The sequence below is a fragment of the Acanthamoeba castellanii genome, assembly GCF_000313135.1.
Source record: "Acanthamoeba castellanii str. Neff unplaced genomic scaffold scf7180000084632, whole genome shotgun sequence".
Taxonomy (NCBI): Eukaryota; Discosea; order Longamoebia; family Acanthamoebidae; genus Acanthamoeba; species Acanthamoeba castellanii.
The window spans coordinates 54,728-68,887 of NW_004457730.1; the positions used below are offsets into that span (position 1 = coordinate 54,728).

The window sequence follows — 14,160 nt, forward strand, 5'->3', positions numbered from 1 at the left end:
AACCAACCAACCAACCAACCAACCAACCACACACACACACACACACACACACACACACACACCAACACACACACAACCAACCAACCAACCAACCAACCAACCAACCAACCAACCATCAATAGTGCTGGAGATGGCCAGCACATTGCTCGGAGTACAGGCACCCTTGCTCAAGGACGCGCTGCTCACGCGAATCATCGCCGTTGGTTCAGAGAAGTTGGTCAAACCACTCACTCTGGACGAGGTGCGCCCGTTCTCCCATTCGGTTTCGATTGTGGGCGATCGCTTGGGTGCTGACTGACATCGGCGTACCTACCAGGCCACGGACGCTCGCGACACGCTGGCCAAGACCCTCTACGACCGGCTGTTCGGTTGGCTGGTGGAGCAGATCAACAACTCCGTCAAGGGCTCCTTCACCGAGCAGAGCCCGTTCATCGGCATCTTGGACATCTTTGGATTCGAGAACTTCACCGTACGCCTCGCCTCGAACGTTTGCATTTTCGTTGACGGTCTGACTGTGCCGGCCGCCAATCCAATAACAGGAAAACAGCTTCGAGCAGCTGTGCATCAACTTCACCAACGAGGCGCTCCAGCAGCACTTCAACAACCACATCTTCATGCTCGAGCAGAAGGAATACGAAGCGCAGGGTCTCAAGAATTGGAACGCCATCACCTTCAACGACAACCAAAGGTGTCTCGACCTCATCGAAGGCGTACGCTCTTCTTTCTTTTTCGTTCTTGTTCTCTTTGCGTGACTCGCTCACTCTCACGAACCGCTCCGCCTTGGCAGTCGACGCCTCCTGGCATTCTGCAGCTGCTGGACGAGGAGGCGCGGTTCCCCAAGGGCTCCGACGACAGCTTCCTGGCCAAGGTGACCAACAACCACAAGAAGAACGCGCATTTCGAAACGCCGCGCCTGCGGGGCCGTTCGCCGAGCTTCATCGTCAGACACTACGCCGGCGACGTATGCTATTCCCCCCTTCTTGCTGGTCTTCCTTGGAAAAGAAACAAGCCTCAATAGGGTGTGTGGTGGTCGCATTGGGACTACAGGTGATGTATCAGGCGCCGGGGTTCCTCGACAAGAATCGCGATCCGCTCGGGCCGCTCATCATCGGCTGTTTCAAGAGCTCCACATTTGCTCTGCTTCGTCATCTCTTCCCTGAGGACGTGAGCGCTCCGCGTGCGGGCCGCAATGCGCCCAAGACCATCGGCATAGCCTTTAGGGTACCACCGCCAGACACACAACACACAACAAGCACACAACACACAGCACACAACACGCAACACGCAACACGCAACACGCAACACTGAATAACAATGTCCGACTTGAACTGGCTCTGATGTCGATGTTAGATGCAACTGAGAACGTTGATGGAGCTGCTGACGCAAACGGAGCCGCATTACATCCGCTGCATCAAGCCCAACATGTTCAAGATCCAGCGATGCTTCGACGCGGCGTTGGTCTTCCATCAGCTCAGCTACGCCGGCATGATGGAGACCATCAAGATCCGGTACGTCTCCGCCCCACGCCCCTTCTCTCTGCTCATAGCGCGCGATCGGTGGCTTACATCATCATCATCATGCGCGCCCGGGGGTTGGCCGCACGCAGCAAATCAGGATTCCCTATTCGTGAGACGTTTGAGAGATTTTGGAAAAGCTACCGCATACTCGTCAAACGCACGCGTATGGTGCTGACCCCGGGCGGTCTCATGGGGTGTGCCGACTACGGCGCCGGGTGCAGGCACGCGCCCTCCACCAACCACAGCGAAGAGCCGCCGCGCGCAGCGTTTTTTTGCAGTTGTGAGTCTCACATCCTACCATCACAAACTGGTCACCATTCAACACTACAGGAGGCTGGTGGAAGACCTGATGGAGGAGAATAGTGGACTCCTGCTGCCAGACCAGTACTTCATCGGCAGCTCCAAGGTGTTGCTGAAGGACGATCAGGTTCGTACTGCGGCGACGTTTTCCCCACCTCCCCGCCACACAAGCTAAACGGAGTCGTGGCGCAGTTCTCCATTCTCGACCTGGCCCGGAAGGCTGCTCTGAAGGACTTCGGCCATGTCTTGTTTCTGGTGCGTCCCCTGTGAATTTGTTGGACCCTCCTCGCTCTTTTTCTTGCGTGCTAGCTTGCTAACTCTCCACCTTGTGCGATGCAGGCCATGCGCGCGCACCACGACAGGCAGCTGTTCCTGCGTAAGCGTCGCGCTGTGTCGAAGATCAGCAGGGCATTCCGGGCATACCGTGCGCGTTCCCGATTCGTCAAGGCCAAGCGAGCCGCCCTCAAGATTCAGGTACGCCACAGCATATCTGAATCTTGTTGTGTGATGGCCGGACTATCATCATCATCATCATCATCATCATCATCATCATCATCATCATCATCATCATCATCATCATCATCATCATCATCATCATCATCATCATCATCATCATCATCATCATCATCATCATCATCATCATCATCATCATCATCACCATCATCATCATCATCATCATCATCATCATCATCATCATCATCATCACCACTGATCTTCCTTTCTTGCTGTGGTCCGCCATGCAGACCTGGTACCGCATGAAGATGCTACGAAGTAAATACTTGAAAATTAAGAAATCCATTCTGGTGGTCCAGGTTTGCCCATACCCTTCCCAATCACCTTCTTCCTGTTTCTCTGATTCAACTTCTTTGTTTGTGTGCGTTGCGTGTTGCGTGTTTGTGTTTCGCAGACGCGATCGCGAATGGTGCGGTTGAGGCGGCCATTCAAGGCGAAGCTGCTCGAGCACATGACTGAGAGGAAGAGACTGGCCGCCCCACCCGCCCTGGCTACCGCCCCAGTCGGCGCATCTGCTGCTGATCTGCCGCCGCCCGTCTCGCGGCACCCCGAGCGCCCCTCGATCGACCACCGACCCAGAGCGATGGCTCAACTAGGGGGAGCCCCGGCCGCACCTCCGCCTGTACCTCCCCCTTCTCCCCCGCAAGAACTGTTACACGGTCGCACGCGACTCACTGCCGACATCTCCACTACAGTACAAGCCGACGTCGTCGGTGGAGGAGCAGGCTCGGCCCCAGCGCCATGCGGCGGGCGTGGACTCGAGCGCGGCCACGATTCGCCGCCTGGAGGAGGAGCTCGTGGAAAGAGACCGCGCGATCGCCCAGATGCAGGCCGAACTGACTGCCATGCGCATGGCCCTCGTACTGGTCAGCCAGTCGCCGCGGACCGACGCGCCAGGCTCGCCGCGCGTGCTGGCAACACTACCTTCCGCCGCTCCCTTGGCACCATCGCCGCTCGGAATCGCCTCCGCTGGGCCAACGCCCCCAGCACCCCCGGCCGCGCCAGTTGCAGCACCGCCCGCACCGCTACCCCGCGATCTGCCGGCAGCGCCCCCGCCGCCAGCACCACTACCCCCGAATCCACCGTCAGCCCCAGCGGCACCTGCGCCTCCAGCACCGCCGCCGGCACCACTACCCCGCAACCCGCCATCAGCCCCGGCTGCGCCGGCGCCTCCACCCGCACCTTTGCCACGCAACCCGCCATCAGCGCCTGCGCCTGCGCCTCCACCGCCAGTATCTGCGCCTGGGCCACCGCCGCCGGCACCGCCACCCCGGAATCCACCGTCAGCCCCAACAGCGCCGCTTCCGCCACCGGCGAGCGGGCCTCCACCACCGCCGCCGGCACCACTGCCTCGGAATTCACCATCGGCCCCGGCGGCCGGTCCTGGTGGCAATGGTCCGCCGCCGCCGCCGCCGCCGCCTCCGGGCGCTTCTGCCCCCATGGCATGGCGGAGGAAGTGACTGTGTCCGTACACCGCATATCTCAGCCGATCTCTGGGACCTGTACAATCAACCAAACCACCACACCAATGAACTGAGTTATTTTGCGTGCTGGTGATTAAGGTTGGCTGGTTCAGCTCAAAAGTATTTCATTTTTGCTAACGTTTCGGACACAGCACGACCCACACAAGGCAAGTCTATTCCCTCGCAGCTCTGCCACCATGAACAGGTTCATTGGCGGACTCTCTGCGCGCAAGCCCATGAAGGCCACCAGCGGTCCTGGTGAGGGTTCGATCCCCCCCCCAATACGCATACATTTTCAGAGAACTGCCATTTGCACAAGAGAAAGTCTGGTGGCGGCTGCCAGCGTGAAAGATGGAGTTTGAGGGACTGAAAGTGCGCAAGCCCATGCGGGCACCGGGGCCGTTGGCAGGTTGTGCACATGTGTAGGCTGCCTACACATGGCTGTTCGTTGGTTAGTTGACACTACTAACCTCAGCACCGTCATGTGCACACAGGCACCACCCCCGACCAGCTGCTCGACCTGATGCCAGGTAAGTCCCCCCCCCGTTCATTGGTTCACTGAACAGTTGGGGCATTGCTGGTAGTTGGTGCTCTGCGCCAGACATGCTCACCCTCTCCCCTAGACATGCAAGGTCGTGTCATTGGCGGCCTCAACGCGCATAGGCCCCTGCAGGCACCCGTCACGGGTAACGTACACCCCCCCCCCTTCCTGGGCTTGGGAACCAAATTTGTTTCTTCCTGCGGCAGAAGAGCAACATGGCCAAACGCATTTCTGTCGGTGGGCTGTCAGCGCACAAGCCACTGCGAGCACCTGCCCATTCCCAGCCAGGCAGCTTCTCATCTCTGCTTCTGACAGCGGGCTACACCCTCCAACAGCTAACACATCTGTTTGTTGTTGTTGTTGGTGGTGGTGGCAATCACCAGGGCCGCCTCTGGCTGCCTCCACGCTTCCACCCAGCTGCACCACAGCCGGTACCACCCTCTTTTTTTTTATTTGTTTTTTTGAGGTATCGCGTACATTGGTGTTGAAGTGAAAATGAGGACCTTGAGCTTCCCTGAATTTCTTGTCGGGCCGTTGCTTTTTCTTTGTCCCAACCCGAGCACCACGCTGTCGCGGTGGCCTTGCCCTTGTACGTGCCCCTGAATTGTTTGGACAAAAAGTTGGACACAAGCACATGATGAAACGCCTGGTTGCTGGAGGGCTGGCGGCACGCAAGCCCATGGCCGCTAATGCTGCCCCCGTGTCTCCCACTGCTGACTCAGGTGCTGACCCAGCACAACACCTCTGGCGTGCAGTCTTTCGAGAAAACAACACCCACCCCTCTAGTAGCTCCACCACCACACGAAAAATGGGAAATCGCATGTCCATCTCTGGGCTGTCGGCCCACAAAGCACTTGACGCTTCTCAGTTGATGTCCAATGCGACAGTCGGTGGTGAGGTGTTAGTTTTGTTTTTAATTATTTTTTTATAATTTTATTGTTGCATTCAAACAATTGGCTTAGGGACTAACTCGAGCGATATGTTCACTCACGCCTCGCGCAGGAACTTCGCCCAGCGTGTTCCCAGATGGAGGTGATACCCCAGTCCAGTCTTGCAGTTGGGCCAGCACTCACCTCTGATACGCACCATCGTGCAGGAGGTCACATGATGATGCAGCAGCCGTCATTCGCAGGACTTAGCGCGCGAAAGCCCATGAGTGCTCCCAGTACGCCGCCAGCCCGCGACCACTCTTTTTGATGCTTTTTCGAACAACACCGCCGCCTAATGATCTTGTTTGTGCCCAACAACGCCTTGATTGCGATCAGAGCAACAGGCCGCACCGTCTGGGCTGAATGTTCGGAAGCCCATCAGCGTTGCCTCTGGTAAGCGGCAGCTGCCCACACGACACACACGACACACCGCTTACTTGTCACATTCCCAGTGCCAGCAGCTACTCCGCAGATGTCGCAGAACAAAGCGTTGAGCGGGCTGGCCGTCCGAAAGCCGATCGACCACATGATGATGTACTCCTCGCCTTCTCCGTTATGACGGTCTGACTCTCCATTCTGCTCACATATTAATTGATATGTATGGTGACCACCAGGACGAACTGCTTAGTGCATACGATCAATCCGCGGAGAGCCCTCAGCGCGGCAGCGCTCAGCGAGCCTGCGACTGCAACCTCGACGTCCAACGATACCTTCGGCCAGTTCGACCTCGGACAGCTACTGCAGCAGGCCCAGTACCAGCCGCAGCCGCAGTACGAGCAGAAGCCGGCCTACAGTGTGGAGATCAACCAGCAGGCGATGGGCTCGCAGGACCTGTCGCGGGTCACCCAGCTGCTGGCCTACCTGCCGGCCGTACTCAGCGACCCGATGCTGGCTCTGGAGCTGAACAAGATCCAGGAGCTGGTCAACCTCGGCTACCTGCAGTGGGAGCAGGCCCTCAAGTGGGCGCAGGAGCTGAGCGAACGGGCCGGCAGCGTAAACGGCAATGCCCAGCAGCAGCAGCAGCAACTGCCCGCGGTCAACATCAACATCACCAACAGCACGCCTGCGTCTTACTCGGCGTCGCCGCTCCACGACCTCGCCTACGCCTTGCCCGCGAATGCCAACAACACCGAGCTGCAAGTCGAATCCTTCGTATCGTCGAGTTACTCGTATGTCTCCTGCCACTCTGTCGTGTCTTGGGTGCGTCGTGCGTCGTGCCGTGAGCTCTTACGATTGTGTCGTGTCGCCGAGCGCAGAGTGAAAGTGTGGGGAGGCTACGGCGGGGTGTACATGGAAGGGAGTGCCCCGCAGGCGACCTCGTCGCGGCCCAAGCTGCAGCTGAAGCAGGCCAACAGCCGCAACGTCCGCATCTTCATCTCGTCCACGTTCAGGTGCGTCCTCCTTCTCGCACCGCCCAGTCGGTTCTCAGTCGGTTGTGAAACTTACTGACGCTCGCCGCCCACAGGGACATGGAGATGGAGCGCGAGGAGCTCATGAAGTGGGCCTTTCCGCGCCTGCGCAAGTTCTGTAGCGACCGCGGCGTGTTCCTCACGCAGGTCGACTTGCGCTGGGGCATCACCGAGGACCAGTCGCAGGCTGGCGACACTATCAACATCTGCCTTCGCGAAGGTACGCACGTCTGCGGCACTGGCCGCCGCCACACAATCGCTGACCTTGGCCGTTCGTTGTGATCGCAGTGGACCTGTGCCGGCCCTACTTCGTGTGTATGTTGGGCGAGCGTTACGGCTGGGCGCAGCCGGATGAGGCATGCAGGTACTGGGAGGTGGCTGTGGCATGTCAGGAATGCATCAGGTCTGTGCTGACACTGACCCCTCCACACCACTCAGTGACGCGTTGCTGTCGAAGACGTTCGAGAGAGCCGCGCAGACCTTCCCGTGGATCGCCAACTACAAGGACCGTAGCATCACCGAGCTCGAGGTACTCTTGCCGGCGTCAAGACAATTTCTGACCAGAGAACTAAGGTGTGACTTTGATCGCACAATTCAGATCCGTCATGCGCTGTTGAACGACTCGACGGACAAGGCGATGGAGCGGTGCCTGTTCTACTTCCGCCAATTGGCGCAGGGCCAGAGCACGAAGGGGCTGGACGCCCGGGACGTCAAGCTCCAGGCCAAGCTCGGCAAGCTCAAGGACGAGATCAAGAGCGCCGGCGCACGCGTCACCCAGTACAAGAGGTAACCAGCCACGGGCCTGAAGCTGGTGATCTGGTGATGCACAGGCTGACACCACCACACGCACCACCACACGCACACGCAGTCCGGCGGAGATGGCGTTGAAGATGGTGGAGGCGCTGGAGGCGGCGATCGACCAGGACTTCCCTATCACCGACGCGCCCACGCCTCTCCAGCGTGAGCGTGCGGCGCACGATGCCTTCGCGGCCAGCAGAGCGCGCGTGTATGTCGGCCGAGGCCACTACTTCGACCACATCGACAAGCACCTCAGCACCCATCCCTCCAAGCCTCTCGTCATCTGCGGTACGGCCCTTCGTCACTCGAGTGTGCGTGTGTCGTGTTGTGCGGTGGTGCGTGTGTTCGCCTTGTACGTGCGCTGACTTGTGGTGCGCTGGGCGGGAAGGCGAGAGCGGTTCGGGAAAGAGCGCGCTCGTGTGCAACTGGGCGCTGGGCTACGTGGAGAGATACAAGACGGAACGGCTGGTGATCACCCACTACATCGGCAGCACGGCCCAGAGCACCGATCTCGCTGGCCTCCTGCGCAGGTTCGCCAATTGAACCCGCACAAAGAGCGGACAAAAGCATCGAGGTCGATCCTAATGGCTGCTGTGGCATGTGTGGCTGCAGGATCATGGGCGAGATCAAGAGCTTCTACGGCGTGCCGGACGAGATCCCGACCGACCTGCGGTCGCTCATCGAGGCCTTCCCCGACTGGCTCACCGAGGCCGCCAAGCGCGGCGGGCTGCTCCTCGTGCTCGACGCTCTCAACCAGCTCGAAGACCGTGGCAAGGTTCGTGTGTGCCGTGTTATGTGTCTGTCGTGCACATGCGCCATGTGCACTCCTGAACTGGTGTTGTCGGTGCAGGGGGAGGTGCATGATCTGGCCTGGCTGCCGCGCGAGTACCCGAACGGCGTGCAGGTGGTGGTGTCCACTCTGCCCGGCCGCTGCATGAACACCATCCAGCAGCGCGGCTGGCACACCCTGCGCGTGGAGCCCCTCAACGAGACCGAGCGACAGGTGCGCCACACGTCCTCCAGAAGCAACCTGCGCCCCGCCAAGCTGCCCCACTCACTCTAAACCCGGCTGCTGCTTATCTAGGCTCTGGTGCTCGAGTACATGGCCCTCTACGGCAAATCCTTCACCCCGGCCCAGCTGGCGCGCATCATCAAGGCCGAGCAGTGCCAGAACCCGCTGTTCCTCCGCACTCTGCTCGAGGAGATGCGGTAAGACACACGACACACACGGCACACGACACATGATACGACACGTTTTGCGTTTGGGCGTATCTCAACGACGACGAATGTCGACGCAGGGTGTTTGGTGTGTACGAGGGCCTGGACGCCAAGATTAGCCACTACCTCACGGCTCGCACCCCGCCGGACCTCTTCAACCTGGTCTTTTCCCGCCTCGAGAGCGACTTCGAGACCAAGAACGCCGGCAGCAGTGCGCGCCCCCCCCCCATACACCACTTCTCTCGAGGCTCTTCTTGTCAGTCGACCGAGCATTCCTCACCGCCGTCACGGCGTTGCTGGTCAAAAGGCGGCAAGTCGCTGCAGGGCCTGGTCGGCGATGTGCTGTCCCTGATCTGGGTGAGCAGGCGCGGCCTCACCGAGAGCGAGCTGCTCGACATCCTCAACATCCCGCACTCCCTCTGGTCGCCGCTCCACTTGGCAATGGTTCGTCACCCCACCCCCCCAGCGGCTAACCTGACACCATGATCATGAGCGACTGATGCGAGTTTATCGTCGCGTCGTCGTGGTTGTTGTCGTCGTTGTCGTCTTCCAGGAGGAATCGCTGGTGAGCAGGTCGGGCTTCCTGACGTTCTTCCATGACTACATGAGGCAAGCCGTAGAGGCACGCTACCTGCGGCCCCAGAACCGCTACAACCAATACCGCATGCGCATCGTGTCCTACTTCAACCGGTAACTCCTCACAGCCGCGACCAACAACACGCAACACACATAGTTAACCCTTTTGTGTCATGCTCTAGGCCCTCGGCGGTGGGCGTGGAGAAGCGCAGGTGCGAGGAGGTGCCCTACCAGCTCATGTCGGCCAACGACTTCGGCCAGCTCGCCGATTGCATCACCGGTACGACGATTCCTTTTATTAGTCAATTTAATTTGCCACGAAATTCATGGGGCGGATGGCCGAGCGGTCTAAGGCGACAGTTTAAGGCACTGTTATCTTCGGATGCGTGGGTTCAAATCCCACTCCGCTCACTCTCTTTTTGCTGTGTCATCTCTACGCGGCGCCGTCGTCTCGGTAATGATTGGTTTCGTCGGGCGCACGGGCAGACCTGGAGATGTTCAAGCTGCTGTCGGCGGATGAGTACAAGTTCGATCTGTACCAGTACTGGCAGGAGGCCACCAAGCACACGAGCGTGGAGGACCGCTTCGTGGCGAGCCTCGCCGAGTACGAGCAGGCGCAGCCCGCCCCGAACGAGCTCGCCGCCATCTTCAACACGGCCGGCCAGTTCCTGCAGGTTCGCCGGCGACCACGTATTCGTGGGCTTACCCGCTTGAGGCGCTGATGGCATTCCTCTCTCTCTCTCTCTGGTGATTTGTGGCGCCTTTGGCAGGACATTGCCGCGTTCGATAATGCGGAGATGTACTTCAAGCGAGCGCTCGAGATCTCAGAGACCATCTACCAGCACGACCCGTGGCACTCGGACGTTGCCAGCAAGCTCGACGCGCTCGGCTACCTCTACCGCTTGCGGTACTTGTCCCCCAAATCGAGTTGAACGAGACACACACGCGGCCGCGCACATCGATACGACACCTCGAGCTCACCACCGCTCACGCACATGCGCGCGCGACGTTCACTAATGTCTGATGGCGCTGGGGCGGGTTCTCTGCAGAGGCAAGTACGCCCTGGCTGCTCCGCTGTACGAGAGAGCCATGAAGATCCGAGAGAAGACGCTGGGCCCTGAAAACCCCGAGTTCGCCTCCTCGGTGAACAGTCTCGCCATCCTCTACCGGCACCAGGTACGCACCTGCCGTGCGAATGCCACTTTCGCTATCACTCAAGGCTGACCACCACCACTACCACGACTACACTATTTTAAATTCTCATTATTTATTGTTGTGTGCGCGACCCACCAACAGGGGTTGTATGATAAAGCAGAGCCGTTGTACATTCGCGCGCTTCGCGTGCGCCAGAAGATCTTTGGTGAGATTCATGCCGACATCGCCCAGAGCTTCAACTCGCGTACGTGCTCCGCCCCGCCACCTCACCTGCGACTCGGCGCCCGCACCACCAGCTGACACGCACGCGTGCTTGCGCCGATGCCAGTGGGCTGCCTGAACCAGGACATGGGTCGCTTCAAGGAGGCCGAGGACTATCTCCTTCGCGCCATCTCAATGAGGGAGGACCCTCGTGCGGGCCGAAACCACCCCGACTGGTACCGCAGTTCGTGTGCCGTGTGTGTGTGTGTGTGTGTGTGGCCGTGCGTGTCATGTGTGCGGTGTCCATAACTCAACATGTGGCATTTGTAATGCACGTTTTAGTGGCGATGTCGCTGGCCAATCTTGGTGGCCTGTACATGGATCAGTCGCGCTACGACGAAGCCCACCCGCACTACGCCCGCACCCTCAACATCTACGAGAGCGTCTACGGCCCGGTCCACCCGTCCGTCGCTCAGTACGTAGTTGCAGACCGCGTTGTGACATAGTCGTGACACGGCACTCACTCGAACATGTTGCACGCTGTCGATGACAGGACCTTCAACTCGATGGCGGGCTTGGCGCAGGAGGCCGGCAAATATGAGGAGGCGGAGGCCCTGTACACCAAGACCCTGGCCATCCGCGAGCGTCTGCTGGGCGACTCGCACCCGGAGCTTGCCCTCACCCTCAACGATTTCGCCGTACGACACGACACGACCAACGACACGACACGACACGACCAACGACACGACACGACACGACCAACGACACGACACGACACGACCAACGACACGACCAACGACACGACCAACGACACGACGCAAAAACAACACACGGCTGACGCGCGGTGGTCGTGTGTGGATGTCGACAGGTGTTGTACGCGAGGCAGGACAAGTACGACATGGCCGAACCGCTCTACCAGCGCGCGTTGAGCATCCGCGAGCGGGTCATCGGCGTGCACCACCCGGATTACGCCCAGTCCCTCAAGTAACTTCCTTTTCACCCCAGCACACGCAGCACACACAGCACGCCGTGCGCGATGATTGAAGCGTTCTGCCGGCTCTTGCTAGAGCTTTTCAAGACTCACTGGCTCTCTTTCTCCGTCATCTGCAGCAACATTGGCTCCCTGTACCAGGACATGGGCCAGTACACCCGCGCGCTGCCGCTCTTCGAGCAGGCCCTCAAGATCTGCGAGGCCGCCTTTGGACCTCGCCACATGGACGTTGCCAGTACGTACTGCGTGTCGTGTGTCTTGGGTGTCGCGTGTCGCGTGCCGGCGTGGTGCTCACCTCAAGTTCGCCATGGCAGGCTCGTTGACGAACATCGCGGGCTGCTACCAGTTCCTCCGTCGGTACAACGAAGCGATCCCGCTCTACCGCCGAGCGCTGGAGATCTACGAGGACCTGCTGGGGCCGATCCACGCCGACGTGGCGGTGACTACCAACGATTTGGCCGTCCTCTACTTCACCACGGGCAACACCGACCAGGCCGAGAAGCTCTACAAGAAGGCCCTCCACGTCTACGAGAAGATCTTCGGCCCTCACCACCCGGACGTCGGCCAGGTACGCCAACTCGCCTTTTTTGTTCTTTCGCTTCTGTGCACTTGACACACCCCGCACGCGCCAATGGCACGACACGCGCATATCCCACTGTCGCCTTTTATCTGCGGTTTTGATTGGTTGTTCTGTTCTCTTGGAGGATCTCCTGCCGTCGGTTATATTATAATGTGATTATTATTATCTGTTTTTATATTATTTATTTGTGTTGTTTTTCTCACGGTGCGTGCGGCAACAGGCGCTGGCCAACCTGGGCGAGTTCTACGTGAGCCAGCACAAGCGCGGGGATGCCCGGCAGTGCCTCGAGCGGGCCGCCGCCATCTACGCGCAGACCTTTGGCGAAGGCCACGCCCGCACTCAGGCGGCCCAGCTGGCCCTCTCCCGCGTCGCTTGATCCTCCACTTCCCGCCCACCTCCCACGCAACCCATGTTGCACAAACGTTTTATCATTTTTTACACCAAAAGTAAACAGTTATCAATTCAGGATGTAGTCGAGGCGAGACTTTGTTCGCCTGGTGGTGGTGCGGCGGTTGTGGTCGTTGGTCCACGGGGGATCGGCGTAGTCGTGCGGTTCGTCCTGGACTGTTGGCTGCTGCTTGTCCTGGTCTCCGCTGTCGCTTTCGCTGTTGCTGCCGCCGACGCGCCGCGCCTCGTGACCTTCCACTCTTTTCCGCTTGAGGTTGTGGTCGATCGTGGGGCGATCGCCCGCCGCCTTCTGGGCCTTGCGGGTGGTCTTCCTCTTGGGCCGCAGCACTGGCGGCAGAGGCTGTGTGGCCGCGGCCAGCAGAGAGTGCAGGTAGTACAGGCCCTCCCACGACAGCCCGGCCGCTGGTATCGGGTCCTGCCGCTGCGGTAGGCAGTGGTGGTAGTGGTGTTGGGCATTTGGAGGAGCCGGCAGCAGCCCATAAGTGTCGAAGTGATAAGGGAGCGGAGCGGGGGCCTGGGGAGGCGGTAGGGACGGCCTCGAGGCGGCGTAGTACGCCGACCAAGGCGAAGCAGATTGATGGGCGGTGTACGTCTGCTCCGGCTCGAGCTGGGAGGTCGACGGAGAAGTTGGAGTTGAAGACGTCAAGACAGGCCTTGGGACGACCGCTGGCGATGAGGGTGGGGAGGAGCCGGAGCATTCTGTTGCTGTCTGGGTGAGGTTGTGATAGTACATGGCCTGCACATCGTTGCGGACAAGCCGTCTGGTCTCCACCCCAGGAAAGATCTGGCCACCGGAAAATGTTATCTAACTCCTCGGCCCGAGCCCATTGACAACTAAAAAGCGGTTTTGCAGCACGTTGGAGGTGGTGATGTGTACCTTCTTGAGGAACTTGCCAAAGGAGGCTGAAGTGGTGGATTCATAGTGGTGCTCGGCGCAGAAGTCGGCGTAGGCGCCAAAGACGTCCTTCTTGGGCACGCAACAGCCCTTCTTCTCCTGGAACGCGCTTAGGAGCCTGTGGTGTATGTTGGTTGTTGATGAGTCATCGCGAAGGTGACTGTCCGTAGTAGGCACGATCCATCCACAGACCGAAAGGCGCAGATATAAAGCGACAAGGCGTTGATGCTTTTGGAGGACAGAGACAGAACCGCCTCGACAGACAAAGCACATCCAGCTCAAGGATTGGCCACCAAACAAAAATCAACAACAGAAAACGGAGGGTGCGGGAGTACCAGTTCTTGATGTCGGGCAGCGCTTCTTCTTTGCTCTTGAGGAAGATGGGCGCCGACATCTTGGCTTGTGCTTGGCCACAAGGAGAGAGATGCAGTGAATTATCACCTTCGTACCGAGAGGAACAGTTGGTGGTTTGTGTCCGGACGCACAGACAACCCGCTGAGAATGCGTATCAGAGGGATCATCAGCTCGCTAACGGCCAGTTATATAAACTGTCATCAATCGTCCATTGGCCAAGCAGTAAGCAAGATAAGGAAATTTTCCACTTTGGGAGATCCTTATACTGTGCAACCCGTGTGGTCCGCCAATAGGGCTGCTTGGTGTTCAAAG

At 59.2% G+C, this 14,160-nt stretch overlaps 2 protein-coding genes and 1 pseudogene across 2 annotated transcripts; 2 read left to right on the plus strand and 1 right to left on the minus strand.

Moving 5' to 3' along the window:
- The window catches only part of ACA1_085060, a 5,963-nt pseudogene extending 1,808 nt beyond the window's left edge, over window positions 1-4,155 (plus strand).
- Window positions 4,156-5,444: 1,289 nt separating this feature from the next.
- On the plus strand, window positions 5,445-12,567 carry ACA1_085170 (tetratricopeptide repeat domain containing protein; the record flags this gene model as incomplete). Its single annotated transcript, XM_004358195.1, has 28 exons — window positions 5,445-5,499; window positions 5,725-5,797; window positions 5,878-6,432; window positions 6,520-6,654; window positions 6,729-6,892; window positions 6,961-7,036; window positions 7,111-7,201; window positions 7,271-7,458; window positions 7,541-7,758; window positions 7,859-8,000; window positions 8,083-8,245; window positions 8,321-8,473; window positions 8,555-8,679; window positions 8,769-8,899; window positions 8,996-9,132; window positions 9,242-9,378; window positions 9,477-9,544; window positions 9,751-9,938; window positions 10,035-10,171; window positions 10,314-10,440; window positions 10,561-10,663; window positions 10,748-10,831; window positions 10,963-11,095; window positions 11,174-11,318; window positions 11,489-11,604; window positions 11,731-11,846; window positions 11,926-12,179; window positions 12,412-12,567. 28 exons carry the CDS (start codon window positions 5,445-5,447, stop codon window positions 12,565-12,567), a joined length of 4,170 nt encoding a protein of 1,389 aa, XP_004358252.1.
- An 81-nt stretch (window positions 12,568-12,648) lies between these two features.
- On the minus strand, window positions 12,649-13,888 carry ACA1_085180 (RFX DNAbinding domain containing protein; the record flags this gene model as incomplete). Its single annotated transcript, XM_004358196.1, has 5 exons — window positions 12,649-13,020; window positions 13,190-13,298; window positions 13,331-13,383; window positions 13,477-13,612; window positions 13,830-13,888. 5 exons carry the CDS (start codon window positions 13,886-13,888, stop codon window positions 12,649-12,651), a joined length of 729 nt encoding a protein of 242 aa, XP_004358253.1.
- Window positions 13,889-14,160: the final 272 nt, after the last annotated feature.